The 17,744-nt window shown below is 42.7% G+C and overlaps 1 protein-coding gene across 1 annotated transcript; it reads right to left on the reverse strand.

Moving 5' to 3' along the window:
• Positions 1 to 918: 918 nt before the first annotated feature.
• LOC138212976 (transmembrane protein 255B-like) lies at positions 919 to 16,754 on the reverse strand. The gene is made up of 9 exons (XM_069173741.1): positions 16,585 to 16,754; positions 15,691 to 15,833; positions 15,499 to 15,561; positions 6,432 to 6,521; positions 5,122 to 5,202; positions 4,623 to 4,708; positions 3,650 to 3,809; positions 2,918 to 3,064; positions 919 to 1,866 (listed from the first exon to the last, which is right to left on the reverse strand). The coding sequence occupies exons 1-9, from the start codon at positions 16,646 to 16,648 to the stop codon at positions 1,630 to 1,632; spliced, it is 1,071 nt and encodes a 356-aa protein (XP_069029842.1). The 5' UTR covers positions 16,649 to 16,754; the 3' UTR covers positions 919 to 1,629.
• Positions 16,755 to 17,744: the final 990 nt, after the last annotated feature.

Here is a 17,744-nt window from a genome sequence, read left to right on the forward strand (position 1 = left end):
GGAGGAAGGATTTCAAGGCCAAGTGTTCATGTGGAGCGTGAAGCTGCTGCCGGAAGAGGCTAACTTAGCTTAGCACAATGAGTGGAACCGGTGAAAAGCACTTGCTCGGCTTTGTGCTGTAACGGCGGAATCTGAAACCATCAACCGATTAGTCAAAATAACAGAAAATGATTCGGCTGTTTTGATGCATGAATAGTCGTTTTCAAAACATTTCGGACAAATTCTCAATTTCTCAGATTTTAGCTTCTTAAAAATGTAGATTTGACTCTTTTCTTTGGTCCTCCAATGATAACAAACTGAATATCTTTTTTGTTTGTGGACTGCCAGCAGAGACGCAACAAAACATCACCAGCTGCATCTTCAGCTTTTGGAAACACCAGTAAACATTTTTGACAATTTCTTTTTTTTTTTTTAAACATTTAAAGACGATACAATCAAGAAAATAATCAACAGATGAATTGCTAAAAGTAATTTGCATCCCTAATATAAATTGTTATGGAGATTTAAAGGTGGATTGTGTTCCATTCAGAAACATGGAGCCTCACTGTTTCCCCCTTTTTTTTTTTTTTTCTTTTTTTTTTTAGGCCTTATGCTAAGCTAAGAGAGAGTAGCTTCTTCTTTACCATATAAACATGAACATAGCATCAGTTTTTATTTTTATTTTATATCTTGCTACCAAGCAAATACGTGTATTTTCCAACATGTTGAACTCTTCCTTTTTAGATGTGAGATTTTGATAAAGCCCTTACTCCACATGTATGAATGTCTTACAGTTCCCAGTTCAGTACATGATGTATTTCATAGCAGCGGCGGCTAAAAGAAATCCCATCCGGCAGCAGTCAACATGCATCATCAATAATACATACGGATTATTGACCGTAAAGCGCACATCGAATGATTCACACAAACAGAATGAAGTAACAACATCATGAGCATTATTTAATTTCCAGTTCACATTTCGAGAAAGCCCTTTCAACTAGTATGAGATGATACAGAGGGAGACCTGTCGGTCGGTCGACACGAGGGAGAACATAAACAACTACCAGATCACAGCCACGTGTACCACAATACACTAGTTTATATGGAAAACAACAACATCTGAAGGCCAGCTGTCGGCCCAAAGGAAACGTTTGGGAAATGTGCTTATTCACTTCACCTTGCAGGTTATGAACTTTTAGTTTTTGTAAGAGATTTTTTTTATAAACGAGATTTAACGTGTTGTTTAGTCAGATTTAAAGATCCTGGTCAGCAGATGTGGACCGATACGCGCTAGCCGTTTCCCTCCATTTCCAGTCTTTATGCTAAGCTAACAGCCGCTGCCTGCAGCTTCAGCGCGACGTCAACCTTCTCGCGCAATCCTCGACGAGAAAAAGTGAATAAGCACGTTTCCTTCGGTGAACACGCGGGAAATAACCGACTCTCGTCTATATTATCACACGACATAGCTTTTTAAATCTGCGTCTTGTCTTCAGCTCAATCCCGTCAGACGCGTGAAACACATGAAATCGGTACTTGTGAAGCGTACATGTATATTTTCGCTCTACGAGGTTCACCTGCGAAATGTCTTGCGCTGCGTTCAGTCTGACCAGGCGAAGACCTCGTCCTCCGGCTGCGCGTTGGCCCGAGGGCTCAGCAGGCGTACGGCGGAGGTTTCTCGAAGGGGCTGTAGGAGGATCCGTAGAGGTCGGGAGCGTTGGGAGTCAGCATGTAGCCTCCCGGGTCCTGGGTGGCTCCCTGAGGCTGTGGCTGGGTGGGGAGCTGAGGGGGCTGCTGGCCCTGGTTCTCCTCAGACGGGCAGGCGGAGGAGGTCAGGCCTCCTTCGGGGATCCCGTGGGGAGCAGCAGTTGCCTGGTAGTTGCCGTTACGCTGTGGGAGAGGCAGAGGGGACGGATAGGGAGTGGTAGATTTTTTTTTTTTTTTTTAACGGTATGCGGAAGTCCTGCCAAAGATACCGAAAAATCCTTTTGGACATTTTTACGTGAGGTGCGGCTTTAATCGTCTTCTTCTCTGCGCTTTGTTTCTTGGTTTGCAACCACAGAAATATCAGCTGCACCTAATAATCGATCTGTTCAATTTAATTCAATTCAACTTTATTTAGGTAGCGCCAAATCACAACATAGGTTATTTCATGTCACTTAACACATTTAAAGTCCTTACAGCAGTACTTTACAACATTTATACAGAGAAACCCAACAATTCAACAATTCCCACATAAGCTAGGAGGGGGGGGGGGAAAAACCCAACTCCTCTTTAAGGGAGAAAAACCTCCAACAGAGGGAAGAAAAAAACCTCCCTCTGAACAGGAAGAAACCTCCGACAGAACCAGGCTCGGAGGTGGGCGGCCATCTGCCTCCACCGGTCGGGGTGAGAGGAGAGCAGAGAGAGAAAAGGACAGCATAGAGATAGAAGAGAAGAACTGATGGTGGAGACGACGATCGCAGAGCAGAGACGTGCGGCTCAGCGCTCCGACTGACTAATTTCTGAATACAAGTTTCCACAATATAAATAAAAGAACACCGACAGATTTAACGTGATCGGCTGTTTGCAGCTGCAGTAAACCTGTTCATAATAATTACAGCCGTCGTCACAGGAACACGAAGCTGATCTTACGGTACTACAATAATCTCTGCAGAACATTAATTTGAAGTTTAAGATGAATTTATCTCTTTTCACACTTTCTTTGCTTTACACACCAGAAGCTTCAGGTATACACGAAACGAGTGCTTTTAGAGTGCTTTTCTTTTCACATCAGACATTTGGGACCGGTAGTAAAAGTGCAGGTGTTTCTAATGGTACCATCTCTTCCAGTAAACCGCAGCAGTGAAATCAATCGCAGTTCATTCTGTTATTTACACCCGTGATTTCACTGCTTCCTCGGTCCCTCGTGCTTCTGTTTAGTTTGGGCCTGAGCTCCTACCTGCATGGGTAGGGGGTAGTTGGGGTAGGCGGGCAGAGTCTGTCCCGGGGGACAGAAGCCGGTGTAGGTGAGCATGTGCTGGGTCGGGTTATACAGGATGTGAGGCGGCGGTGCCGGGCTGGGAGCCATCTGAGGAGCGGGCTTCTGCTGCGGGAGACAGTCGACAGGTTTTTAGATCAAGTGGGACATCACCAAAGGAGGCTGTTCAGCACTTTAAAGGGCTGAAGTATGGCTGCTGCCTAATGTGCTGTGAGAACCGGAGTCATAGAATCACGTCTTTGAATACAAACGAAGAGACAAAACGACAACAGGAAGGTTAGAAGACAGAAAACAATCAGAGTTACGCAACAACGGAAATGATTAAGTTGATGCTTCAGTTTCTGACGGTTTGATCTCGTGAACGATGCGTTCAGTCATTCGGGAACTGTATTGATCAGATTGAGGCAGAGCGAGCCGAGTGCAGTAGAAGCTCTGAAAACGGACTCTGCTCCGAGATGTTGTAAGCTGCCATTAAAATAACGTGTTTAACACGCGTCCTGGAGGATCCTGATCTTTACAGCCGGGCTGAAACAGATGTTTGGGGGTTTACGTTCCTCAAAGTCAGAGGCTGTATCTGGCCTTCGGGCTACAAGGCAAGATCACAAGTACGAGCATCTGTGTCAGCTGTTTTCTATCTTAGAATTTCCTGTGGCCCTTCGCATCCAAAGAGCAGATTTCGGTCCTCGTGCTCACCATGTCCTTGTACGCTCCGAGGATGGCGGCGGCGATGATTCCCAGGAACAAGCAGATGACGTTGAGCACCACCGAGGCCCACAGCAGACGGTGCAGGTGGATCACGTCCCAGCAGCTGCTGACCCCGGTGAACTCGAAGTACTGCGTGTGGTAGTATGTGCTGCAAGAGGAGGAACACGGCCGAGATCATGAGCTGGTAAGAACGACTTTTGATTTAGTGTCTTAACTATTAGTGCCATAAATTTCAAAACATGAAAGGATTTTTTTTTTTTTATATTCGAAAGCTTCTTCACAGCAGACATGTTGGCTTGACAAGAAAAAAAACCGCACACTAATATCACTAATGGGCCGTGGGAAGGAGCAGTTTTCCCATGAAATGTTCATTTCTGACATTTATTTATCTGTTTGGTCCATACTTTTATTATATCTGCTCGCGTCCTGATCTGAATTCCTGCTGTACGGCTCCAACTTTCCACTGCGTATCACAGGTGGTTTTATTTCCAACCGTCCATCACTTTATTACTTTATTAAACCTTCCAGACAGGCTCTTTATCAGTTTCATAACTGAGGAGTGGTGTTGAGGGAGAAACTTTTTGGAAAGCTCTTTGGTGTGTTTAGGAGCTGATGGGGAAACTCCCAACTATCACGTGGTCCCTGTCAGTCCCCATCAGCAGCCAAGTAGACGGAGCTTCTGACAGCCCGTTGTGATATCCGAGATGTTCACGTCACTTCAGCACCTGCTCTCTATTGCATCATCACACAATTGGAACGTACAATACAAACCAAGCTACATACTGAAATAATGAGGACAGCTGTTGTTGTTGCTGCCTGGAAAGTAGGAAGACATTGAAGTTGGAGTTATTGGGGTCGAAACATTCAAACCAAGCCGTACTTGTGCCCGTTTATCCAAAAATGAAGTTGTTCTCCTGCGCACACAGACGTGACACCAACACAGACCTGGGCATCGTCTCACCTCTCACAGTTGTACAGATAGCAGCAGTAGCAGGTGTTGCTCCTCAGCTTCAGCTTGCACGCCTTGTCGAATGAACGGCACGTCACCTGGTGTGGAAAGTTAACGAGGGTCGTGAAAACTGATTCGGCAACAAGGTGAAGAGGAGCTGGACAAACAGTTTGGGTAAAGAAACGCGTTAAAAGGTCACGGTATTACTTCAAGTGCTTTTATTTGCTTGTAATTAGTTTTTTATTTAAAAAAAAAAAAAAAAAACAAGATGGAAGCAGTTGCTGCTTTTGGTGAGCGAAGTAAATCTGTGCAGTAACAGCGTTGGACCACTAGATGTCACCACACTGTAAAACTTAAGGCACCAAAAACGCTGCAACGACACAGAATATCATCAGGAATTGAGCTAAAACGCATCAGTTCCACCATTTAAAATACAACTAATGAGACACGCCTGTTTTTACAATACAGACTGATTATATTAACGGTGTGTAGATGTGTGAATGAGAATCACCTCAGTGTAGTAGCTGTCGTAGGCGTAGCCCGAACCACTGGCATAAAAGTCACACATGTCCTCCTGCAAAGGTCGAATGTCCTGAAAGAGGGAGAAGATTTGTAAAATAAGTTCAACACAGGAGACACGCTCATCTGGAATCAAATGTTTATCCGTCTTATGTTTTTACAGTAAGTCTCCGTGACTTCATGGTTTCTTTAGATGCTCTCTCTGCCTCAAAGTTCCATATGTGTGAATTTGAATCCGGGCAGGTGTTATTCTGTCCTTCCTCCTCATCCTCTTCCTCTGCGTCACTGCAGCAGTGATGGTTTACAACGTGTATCTGCACAGAACCGCTGCACTGGACGACAAAACCCACCGATCCGCATTAAACCTCACTGGACTTTATGCAATGTGAAAGCTAATAAAGTCATTTTCACTGTCCCGAGCTGGACCGCGCAATAAATATGACTTTTACTGTCCAGAGAGCACAAAATGAATATATCTGCAGGGGCGTGATCAATAGCAGGGACGCAGTCCAGATTTTTTAAACTCTCATTAGGAAGCCGAGGCCTCCACATCGACGATATCCATTAAGGAAACAACAGCGACCTTATTCGACCCGTGCCTTTGTCTGTTCACGTTTAAATTGTGAAGCAGTTTTCCTTCATCATCAGGTTTCTTCCGGCTCTGAGCAACAAGAACCCTCATGTGATTACTGGGACACAAGTGATGAAGAAAGGGAGACTACTGCCAGTGTTTCTAGATGGTCTGCTAAATGCTCTGCACTTATACAGCGCTGTTTTACCTCAGTGGCCTCAAAGCACTGCACATTTTGTCTCCCGTTCACGCGTACATTGAGCGTGGCAGCAGAGCTGCCGCAGAAGGCGCTCGCCTGCCATCGGGAGCAACTCGGGCTTCAGCGTCTTGCCCGTGGACACATCAGAAAGTGGACGTGGGATTAGACCGCCAACCTTCTGATTGGCGGGGAACCTGCAGGTTAACCAGGTTTCAAGGATGAATTCTCCTCGTTTCACTGGAAGTTCGCCTGCATCAGAGTTTTGTGTGACTTTTAACGACACATTTAATCAGCCCTGCGACGCTGGAAGTTTGCTCCGCTCTCCAGCAGCTCGGCGCAGGTCGAGCGCCGAGATTAGTTTGTCAGGTCTTCCTGCGGCTCCACATTTCCTGATCTGACGACGTGTCTCGTGCGAGTCTCGACCCGCCGACGGGCGTGATTTCCTCCGTGTGTGTGTGTGTGTTACAGTTTGTTCAGACAGAAACGGCTGGATTAGTTTGTGTCTCTTTCTTAAAATCCGCATGATACTCACAATGAACTCTGAGGCGATGATGCCATCCACGATGGCGCAGAAGAAAGAGGCGATGACTCCGAGGCTGATGAAGATTATTGCTGCCACGAGCTTGACGAGAGGTGGAGGAAGAAATAAACGGTTAACTGTAAGCGCACGCACAGCTAGAAACGCAATTTTGATGTATTTAGAAGGAATTAAATGATATAAAAAAAAAAAAAAATGACAAGTTGTAAAATGAATCAGATTCAAATGAATGAGGAGCTACAGATAACTTGGGAATCTGCAAATATAAATCAATTCATAACAAAGATGGAGGATAATAAAAAAAATTAAAAAAAGCTAGAACGATGTTTTCTTTTATAATCATAAAACTGTTTGATCATTTATCAGGATCTATGTATTCACAAAGTATGATAGTTATATTTTTCTGAGTACTCGTTCCTTTATTCTTTTTTTTTTTTATCAATTAATATGCAGGAATTTGTGTTGACACGCGCACACCGGTGTATCTACGCTGATGTATGTCTCAGCTGGTGTTTGTCCTGATTGGTCGTCTGCAGCTTCTGGGCTGCAGGACGATAAAGAAAATATACGGCGTCTCGCGCCGACACGGAGTCGCTTTGCAGCTGATTTACAGGCAAAAGAAGCGACGTACAGGACAGCGAGACGGCCTGCTGCTGCAGCAAGGTCAATCTCATTCCCCCAATCTGACACGCGCACAAATCCACATTGTTTTCTGTACTGATCACTGATCAATAACCTTTCAAAGAAGCACCAACACACACACACACACACACACACACACACGGGCTGCGTCGTTTAGGTCTCTACTGTAAGTACTTTTCTGGATATGACACGTGGAGCCCAGCAGAGCCAGCTGGTTGATCACAGATGTCTGATCGTAAACTTTATCACCGAGCGTCGGTTACTGTCGGTTCAATCACTCCTCCGGGACCGGACCTCCTGCACGGAAACACACGCTCGTTTCTGCCTGAAACTGAGGCAGCAGTTTGTCTCGGAAAAGTAAAGCAAAATGTAGATTTGTACACATAAACCTAGATACAACTATGTTTACGTCATGCAGATATTTGTTAGAGTTGGATTATTTGGATTATTTACATCCGAGTTGAAACGTGAGAACGCAAAACGGACATTTAATCAATCATAAATCATAAATTCTGTTTTTCTTGGTCGTGAAGTTCAAGTGACACCACAGGGTTTGTGAAAAGACTTTTCATAAAATGTTGTATTTGCATGTGTGTTTATTTATGTTTTTTTTTTTTTTAACCGAATGTGTCAGTTTTAACTAAAATTACAAGCAACCAAAACTACAAGAGACAACAAGCCTTTTCACTGAAGACATCGTAAGACGTCGCAGTAGGAAAATCACAAGTGGAAATAATCAAATGACTGAAGACTGAATTTCATTTAGCTGCATCGTTACTGTTATGAGTAACACCTTTGCTTGTCTTGCTATAATAAGTCTAAATTTCTGCTGTGAAAAAGACCCTGTACATTTTGTTCCAAGTTGCTGTGAAATCATGCTGACCAATGAGAGTCGAGCACCATGAGGGTGTGTGTGTGTGTGTGTGTGTGGGGGGGGGGGGGGTTAAAGCTCTGCACACCTGCCCAGGTGTTTTCACTTGTACTGGCTGACGGGATCCCGGCTCAGTTGGGTGGAGCCGTGCTGAGAATTCGATGAGCTCATCAGTTGAAATGTTCAACAGGTTGCCTGAATTTGGTCATGCAGGCGTGCCAGCAGTTTAGTTTGGCAACGGCCGAATCAGCCTTTTTGGTGGAGCGAGGGAACAAAACGGCGCTGGTGAAACCAAAAATGGCCCCCGGCTACCATCCGCTGAGCACTGTGTACTCTACATACTCAGTGAATGTCAGTCCACATGGTACGTTCACTATCACCATAAAAACCATGACCAACCGGCTTTGCATGTTTACCGGTATAATTCATCAAATGACAACATTTATTTACAGAAATGCTGGAATAATACACCTACTACCTGCCCCGGTTTTTGTAAGAGCGCCAGTTAGTTTTGTGTTAATTTGATTAAACTGATTTATTCTGAAATTTGCGCTGTGTGATTGCAAAATAAACGGAGATAAAAAATATTGAAACTAGATTTTGAATCACAGCTCTTTCTGTAAGACGGCAACAAAAACATTGAAACAGTGAAGGACCTGTTTTGGCTGAAGCTGCACACTACTGCTACAAATTATCACAATATTTTGCTATTCAATTTTATTTTATTTTTTTAATGAACAAAAAAAATAGCAAATAGACACTTCTGGCAGGTCCAAAGGGATCAGAGGGATTTCTAACTTGGTAATTTAAGTGATAAAGGTTCAAATTGCTCAAACAGGTGAAATGGAGCCCAAAAAAAAAGGTAACGTCCTTGTAGTCCTGAGGAAAAAGCCCACGTTGAGCCTCGAAGTCAGAAGCTCTATTTTAGTGTTTATTTTCCTAGTTTGTGGCCAACCAGAGACAAACGTGGCAGTTCAATATTGTGGTGTAAACCTTTAAAACAAACTGATCCGGTTTATTTAACCGGGAAACGTTAAAGAGACATTTTAAATGAATTTCCTTCAGCAAAGTGAAATAAGAGGCAGGCTGAGAAAATAAGCTTTTCCTGGGTGGGTTTTATCTGCCGCGGGTCCAGACTCTCCACTTCATTAGCGGTTTAAATGACTCTGCTTTTATGGGCTGCAAGTGTGAGATGAGGCCAGCAGCAGAGACAATAGAGCCTGACAACTGCATTACTTCACATTACCTTAGCACCAGCTGCTGGCACATAAAACATCCTCTCCGCCCAAACCTCCCCCGACATTGAAAAATCAACTACTGTAAAGGATTAAAGACACGCGCATACTGTAGCTGGTTTTCTGCTCAAAGGAGTCGCGTCATTAAAGAAACATTAGAAAGACAGAAATAGTTGAAAGTAATTTGGTCAAGAACTTGACTACTGTATTTCCAATTCATACTTTTTACTTTTACTCCACTAGATTTTCAAATAATTTATGAAAGTTTACATAAAGGATCATATGAAATACAATGCATTGCCAAAAAAAAAAAAAAAATCTACTTCTGCATTTTTACATCAGTGGGATTTCAAATGAAGGACTTTTACTTGTATTGGAGAATTGTCGCGTTACAGGACCGAAGCTTTTACTTATACTTGCAAAAAACATTCATTTGGACTCGTGTCTTTGGTCAAACAGAGAATTTAAGTCCAATATGCACCTTTTACCTGATTTTTTTTTTGGTCTTGACCAACCTCTGAGGGAAATATCTGCCTCTTCAGCTGCTAAAAGCTCCACTATGTTCAGTCTGGTTTGCTGCTGATCAGTTTGCGTACAGAAGTTCTTTCGAGCTTTTTAAAAATATATATATTTATTAAGAAGAAAATCCTTTCTAGATAGTGGACAGAGAAGATACAGACAGGAATTGTAGGGAAACAGACAGGATGAAATATGACGTCTGGTTAAATCACCCGACAGTCAGGACAAGTGGAGCTGAAACTCAATTATTCAAATTTATCAGAAATAAATTTGAAGTTTGAACTGTTGGTCAAACAAAACCTGCATTTTAAAAGCTGTCACTATAAAATGGTTAAGGCTTATCATTATATTTTTGTTTTTTTCAATCAAATCAATCAGCAGATTATCCCCTAAATACTAATTACAGTACTACAACATATCTGGTGATACTTTTACTTCAATAATCTTTTTAAATCTTTTTTTAACTTGTAATTAAGTATTCTTACAGCGGGATATTAGCTTTACTTTAGTAAAGTATCTGAGTACTTCCTCAACCCCCGCTCATAGTTTTTACATCGAATATTTCAACACTGAATTCTTCTTCCACCACTAACGTACGTAGAGAGATACCAGTAAAGGACACAAGGGGACACAAGTTTAAGAGTAGAAAAGACATTAGTGACTACGAGATAAAGACACGAAGAGGAGTTTTATAGCTTCAGTAAAGATACCTATCAGGTTATGTAACTAAAGTCGCTGACCGCTGCAAGGTCCTCGTCCCCTGCTCAGTGGTCCCGTGTCCAATGATGACCACCGCCGGACAGTAATAAGCAGTGATCGTCCCGTGGCCTGTTGGGTAAAATACGGCCCTTTAAAGGTCCGGGCTGCAAGGTGACCATGAGGACGACAGTCGGTGAGATACAGGCAGTAACTGCAGAAGAGGTTTGCTGGAGCAAAGAACACGAACTACATGAAGCATGTCGTCGTAAAGAAATCTTACAGGCTGTCGGAGCGGCGAAGCCCGTTATCAGAGCGGCAGGGTGAGAGCAGATAGATAGAAAGGGAGTCCTTCTCTCTTTTACAGACAGAATTTCACGCTCCACAATCTCTTCATGAGACGAAATGAAACAGGGCGGTATACGAGTCGTTAATATTTTTGCAGTTTTATTCAATACCGGTGACCACGGAGAGGGCTGGTCCCTCTGAAACACGTGTGATGAAACACAAAGTCCTAAAACACCTGTTTCACACTGATGCATGCGGCGGGAGAGTCGTTCTCGTCTTATGAAATGGGATTAACTCCTCTCCCCTGGTTGACATTGTTTGTTTGCAAAAATATGCATAATTACTGATATATGATTATATGCACCCAGAGAGAATACATTAGTCCGTGTTTATTACACCGTTCACTGAAGTCTTACTTTAAGGGGAACCTCAAACAAGCTCACAGGGCTTTGTGCTGGAAAACAACCCGCTATCACACCAAAGCATGTTCTACGTCCGTCAGTCCACCGCAGGACACCATGTCGGGCTCATGGTTGGTATTTCCACCTCGGCTTATATTTGCTTCCATTTCTTAGTTAAAACACTTTATGTAAAAAAACTTATTTTTTTAATTTATTGAAGTATTTTCTTGGCATTTTGGCTTCATTTGTTTTATAGGTTTTAGGTTAACTCTTTATTCTATCAACGATCCACACCTGACACAATAAATGTATTTAGCCGCTGTTCTAAGTTGTTTTCAGCTTGTTTTGTGTTTTATCTCCTTGTTTGGTTATAATTGTGTGATCATTTTATATAGTCAATTTGATATATTTTAGTTTTTTTTTGACCCGTATTCATATTTTAATCTTGTTTTTAAGTTGTGCGTCAGTAGTCATTTATTTCCCGTTTACCTTTCTGTCTTTTTTTTTTTTTTTTTTTTTTTTTTGGTATTTCACCTGCAAACGTTCATCTACACAAAAAGGGCTTTAAAAATAAATTTGAATTGCTTGCGTTGAGTACAGTCCAAAACATGTCTCCAGTCAAACGGGGGGGGGGGGGGGGGACTTCTCCGTTGGGCGGCTGTGAATAAACCTTGTCACTTCTGACTGTTTACAGTTCAAACCACATCAAAACCCTCCATCTGCTAACTCCATGCGGTCGGAAGACTGGGTGAGCGATCCAGGAAGCGAGACAAGCTGCGGAGCTTCTCGGGTGTCCGCGGCATTATGCTACGGTTAGTTGTTCTTTAATGAGCAGGCCGGCTCTCGCGTTACAGCGCGAGCCTCAGACACAGGAGGGAAGAAGACACCTGCGTGAGAGCGAACATCGTGCCTCGTGAGAGACACCGTAGACCGCCGCTTGCAGTGCCAGCGATCGCACCATTAAACTTTAAAACCCCGGCGGGGGGTGGGAGAGATGTCAGATACAGCAGTCAGTTGTCTGTTCTACCCCCGTGTTCACACATCCGAAGCCGCACACATAAACACGAGAAGTAAAACGGCAAAGGACTGCAGAAAATACTGAACTTATTAAGAAATAAAAACCTGACTGCGTCGTTGTTAAACGGTGCTTTATATCGGACCATGTCAGCTGTGCACGCCCGGATGCTGTTTATGTGTGAGCCGCAGTAGGAAAGCTATCTTTGTAGACCGGATTAAAAGCGTAAAGTAAACCGGTGTGATGTGACCGCACGACACCCTGGACGCTGCATGAAAAATTCACACCGCACACAGTCATGGTGACTGTGCAGCCAGATATTCCAGGTCCTAAATGTTCCCCGTTAACTGTAACCTACGGTGATGTCGTGTGGAGCTTCAGAGCCGGAGCATCTTTCCACAGGCTCCCATTAAGTCCTACAGAGCCGGGGAACGTATAGGATCATCAGTGCTTCTTTCATAAATGTGAATGTTTGAATACTCTGGAGGTTTTCTTACCTGATCCGTTAGCTAACAGAGAGTTGGCTAAGGTCCTGTTTCCAATTTGGCTATTTCAATGCATATACATGCTTCTTGGCCCGTAATTGGACCACAGGCGGCCAGTTTAGGCTGAGTGTTTCCACCTCATCAACATGACCACCTGAGATCGGATATCACTTCCCCCGCTGTTTATGCAAATGAACACGGAGGCCACGTCAAGAAAACATACACAAGTAAATAAGCACAAGAACAGGAACCTGAACATCAGAACCACAATGATTCGGGTCGGATTAATTCGTTGCTCCAGCTCGTCTCCGCTGCAGCGGATCAAAGGGGGCGGGGCTGTGACTCAAAGGGGGCGGGGCCGCACACAGCTGTGGGTCTCATGCGTAGGAAATTACAGGAGATAAACTACAAGACAAACAGATGCATGATAAGAGGAGTTTAAGCTGCAGGTCGGCTAATTATTGCGCTGTGTGTTACAACTACAGAGCTATGACGGATGTCACGTTTGTAAATGTCCGAACACTGAAGTTTGTAAAACTAATTCACAGCCTTAGATTAATTAATTAATTATTGATCCACGCCGCGTCTCCGCTGCGTCTCTCCCACTGTTGTGGGTGATTTGTGTCGGAAATAACATGATATTAAATAAAAGAAACAAAGATAAACCCAGAGGAGGCTTTGGTGAAACAAAGCGAAGTGCGTTTTAATTCAATAATCAGCTGATTCATGACGTCAGGCTGCAGTAAGTTTCTCCTGCTGTCCTACAGGTCAGCCGATCAGCAGGATCACACAGGACATTAAATACAAATAAGAGCAGCAGGCAGAGATCAGATCAGGTGATTGAGTGAATGGAGGAAAAGAAAATCCCGAACTGACGGAGGTGCTGTCACGTGACGGTAACTCACCGGAGCACCGGGGCACCGGGAGGTGGAGCTGCATCAGCAGGTTTAGTCAGTTAGCTCGCTTACTAGGTAGCCAATTAAGATGATCTTAGCACAAGTTGATTGAAAAAGCTGACTCTACAGAAGAAACTAGATTCAGGATGTGTTTGGTGAACACAACGCTATATATGTGGGGAACAGCTGTCACTGGAGTCTAGACGTGTCCAGATGTAACTGCTGATGTCAGCCGACACATATTCCACCAATAAAATGTTCATCCTTAACGTGAAGACAAAACATTTATCCATCCATGTAGATTCACTTCATTTTCGGGAGCTAATTCCATCAGTTTCTAGTTGATGCATTTTGTTTACTTGGAGTCATATAAGTAGCCTCTTTCTAGTCATTCTGTAGCTCCTTTTTTCTATACTCTTCATCCCCCCCTGATATTGTAATTTAATAAAGGTTTGTGATTAAGCCTAACGGTGACTAAACTACTTTGTTTTGAAATGAGAACTGAAGGGGTGCTCGGTTGCCTCATGGTTACGCAACCATTAGGTAGTTTGGCTCCATCTTGACCTTTTGTTGCCTCTGTGACTAATTTCCTGTCTGCATCCCCACTTACACTGTCTCAAAACAAAAAAAACCCCTCTTTTATTAAGCTTAGAAGCATAAATTGTTTTGTTTTTTCCAATATTAAGCAAAATTTGACGTGTTGGACAAAATACGGCCAAATTGGGAGGTGGAAAACGAGGCCTGTCTGTCTGCTGAGGTTTCTGTGTCACCGGTGTCCTCTTCAGACGCACCGAGTGTCATGCTGGGTTTCATGTCCTGTGAATGTGATACCGACGACACTGCTTGAATGACACAGAACAGCCTCTGGTTGCCACCAGCGCTTAAGTAGCATTGCATTTGTCAGCCATTTGAATATTATCACAAGCTGGTTGAAATCGGCGTCCGACTGACTGGAGGTCAGTTCAGCACTGTGGCCGTCTTAATCTAGGATTTTATCATTCTACATAATGCACACCGTGCATTCGTATACATTTTCAAAGATAGGCTTAGCAATAATCTTTTTAGGCTTTCAGCACCTGTAAGTGCCCCTCCTCTGGAGTCGTTAACATGACAACTGTTTGAACCCGCTGTTGTACAGACAGGCACTTTGATGATATTTTACCCATGTCCCTGTCTGAAATAAAAGAGCCCTGTCAGCAGCTGACCAATACTAATGCAATTTCTCTTCTTGTCATTGAAGTCCAGAGACAAATGCATTCACTTCTCCCGACTGCAAATCCAGTCACGTACACTGACCCGGCAACAAGGACCAAGAACACATTACGCTGCCATCGAGTAATCAGATTTGCTTCTTGCTCATAACAGCAATTTCCTGTAAAACAGTTTGATGAATTTGAAAAGTCTGTAACATAATCCTTTAATTTATGGTGTGTATATATATATTTGTCCCATTTTCCAGGAACAATACCTCCTATTTAGAAGATGACTGTTACGAAACTCTAAAAGCTGACAGAAGTCACCTTGACGCAGAACAAACACGAGCCTACAATGTGAATGTGACGTTGCACAACAGAATCTTTCATCGCAAACAAACATCTTTTTGTTTATGATAGAAACAAATACAAAATAAACAACTTATAGGAATAATTTTAGTTGACAGAAACATGTTTTTTCTATTTCCTGGCCTGGGACTCATCCTGGGACCCCGCAGATTTGTCTTGTGACCACATGCGGAGGTCGTGGACTCCACGATCAAATTCACAAACTACATAACAGAGAATGGAGAAACTAATTATAGGAGCATGTTTGTCACTTAATGTGAAAGGAACCGGGTAGATCTTTTGCAACGACGTCTGCAGCAGCTTTTATAGCTTTTTTTTTTCTGAGGTGTGATGTACACATTGAATAAAGTAGGGGGTGTAGGTGGAGAGCATGAAGGTCTTGGATGAATTTAATGAAGCAAAATCCTCATTAGGGTTGATTTTGACACAAACGTTGGAGGAGAAGACTCACCATGGGTCTGCGGTTTTCCACCAGGTGGATGCCAACAATACCCAGAAACGCTCCAAAACTGAGCTGCAGGTACAGAAAGACCAAAGTGGGAGACATGAGAAGAAAATATGAAGGTTCAGCTGAGGAGCAGATGAATGAATGAAGGAGTCAGGACAAAGAAACGTGAGGATTGTGAAGGTGACTGTCACTCACGGTGATGCCGGGATAATATCCAGCAACGGGCACGTTGTCGGTGCGAGTGGCCGAGATCAGACCCACGGTCAGCACCACCAGAGCCAGAGCCAGCAGAGACACGGTCACCCACAGAGCCTTCTTCCTGCGACGCAGGTACTGAGCTGGATGGGAGGAAGAAAAAAGGCAGACGGGACGCCTCCTTTTTTTAATTTACCACTTTAAAATACAAACATTGAGCTCTCATCTGCGCTACTTTTTTTTTTTCCTGAAGACTACACTCATACAATAAAAAAAAAAAGTTAAAGCAAAGAATGTACAAAAGTAAAAGTTTTGCACTCAAAATGTTAAGAAATAATCAACAGTCTACTCAGAGAATCGAAATTACTTTTATTATGCAGGTAAAATGCCTCCTGTCAGTGCATCTTTACGTGTCAGGCTGATTGTTAAGTGTTGTGTGTTTTGACATATTGTAAACAAGCTATATTTGCATACTTATTAAAACATTTTGCCATCAACAACATGGAGGATTTGTAGGTTTTTGTTTCAAGTGCACGATATAATGCTTTCTTAAGAGTTTTGTGGCAATAATTCCACATTTAATTTTTAAAATCCTTATCATCAAACTCACCAATAAATGTCTGTCAAATGAATGCATGTGTAAAGATTACAAGTTTCCACCTGATGCTCCGGAAGTAAAAGTATTATATTAAGTACTTGGAGAAGCATTTTAAATCATATTTTCCCTATTGAGAATAAAATTAGATTCAAATAAATGTTCTGCTATTTTTTATTTATAATTTTTTTTGTGTGTGTGTAATTGCTTCCACGCACAGAGCAACACAGAATTAGAAGAAAACAACTACAGCCCACTTAGTTCCCATCATGCGGAGTTTAGAAGTTGTTCTATTGTACCTGTTTTATCCAGTATTTCCGGTGCTGCCTGCTGAGTTGTCTGCGGGCTGTCAGGTTGCTGCATGTTGATAAATTCGCTTTGAAATTAAAACCACAGATGAGAAGGACGAAGGGCTTGAAGTGTGTCAAAGTAGGCTGTTTCCGTCCCTGTTGATTCAGCTCAGAGTCTTCATCCTGCGCGGAGCAACGACACTTATACGCTTATATTTAATCCTCACATTTGGTTGATGTCTGATAAATATATCTACCACAGCTGACTGTTTGTGCTCAGGAGGGTTTAACTTTCCTTGAAGCCCGAGAGGGGGAGAGAGAGAGAGAGAGAGAGAGAGAGAACGAGAGAGGGAGAGAGACCAATCAGCTCCTGGTGCTCACCTCAGTGATGAATTATTAAATAATTAATTTTACATGAGTCTAATACAACCTCGATTTGATTCCTGTTGAAATCGTTGACAGAAAGAGACTAGACTCAATAAAACAGCGGGGGTGATGAGTTTTTTTTGTTGAGTTGTAATGTGTGCAGGTTGCTGGCTGGTCATGATGCTGTAGAGTTGATGTGGAAGTGTGGAAGTCACTAATATGTGATTACAGCGCCCTCTGTCGACCAACGCATGAGAAACAACCCACTCAGCTCAGGTCCATCACATTGTTAAATATGTGACCATCTGTATGAGCGAGATTGTTCAACTATAGTACAATTTTATTATTTATTTTCTGCATATAGGCAGAAAAGAAATAGTAAAATTTTACTTAAAAACAACAACAATTTATTTATTTTTCAAGACCAAATGAAACCTTTACCACAGTAAAGTAATCTACTCTGGCTAGTATTGACTGGATTGAATACTAATTGACATTTTGAGCATCTCACATGGTTTTGGTGACTTGTTAAGTAATTTCAGCGATTGCAAGATGTCACTTTGGACTTTGGAAAGTTGCAAAAGGTATTTTTTTCTTCTACTTTGTGATATTCTAGAGACCAAATGATGAACCAATTAATTGAGAAAAGCAATCTGGAGACTATAAAAAAAATAATTTGCTGTAAAAAGTCTTAACACACAAAATTGAAAATGAGATCTGTGTGTATTCTGCCATAAAAACAACAGAAACGGTCTGAAAGGCGTGTGGTGTCGTCTTCTCCACAACAGGTCTCTGTTTTCAGG

Source organism: Embiotoca jacksoni, unplaced genomic scaffold (genome assembly GCF_022577435.1).
Source record: "Embiotoca jacksoni isolate LCO1_2020_lvr unplaced genomic scaffold, fEmbJac1.0.p SCAF_6, whole genome shotgun sequence".
NCBI lineage: Eukaryota > Metazoa > Chordata > Actinopteri > Embiotocidae > Embiotoca > Embiotoca jacksoni.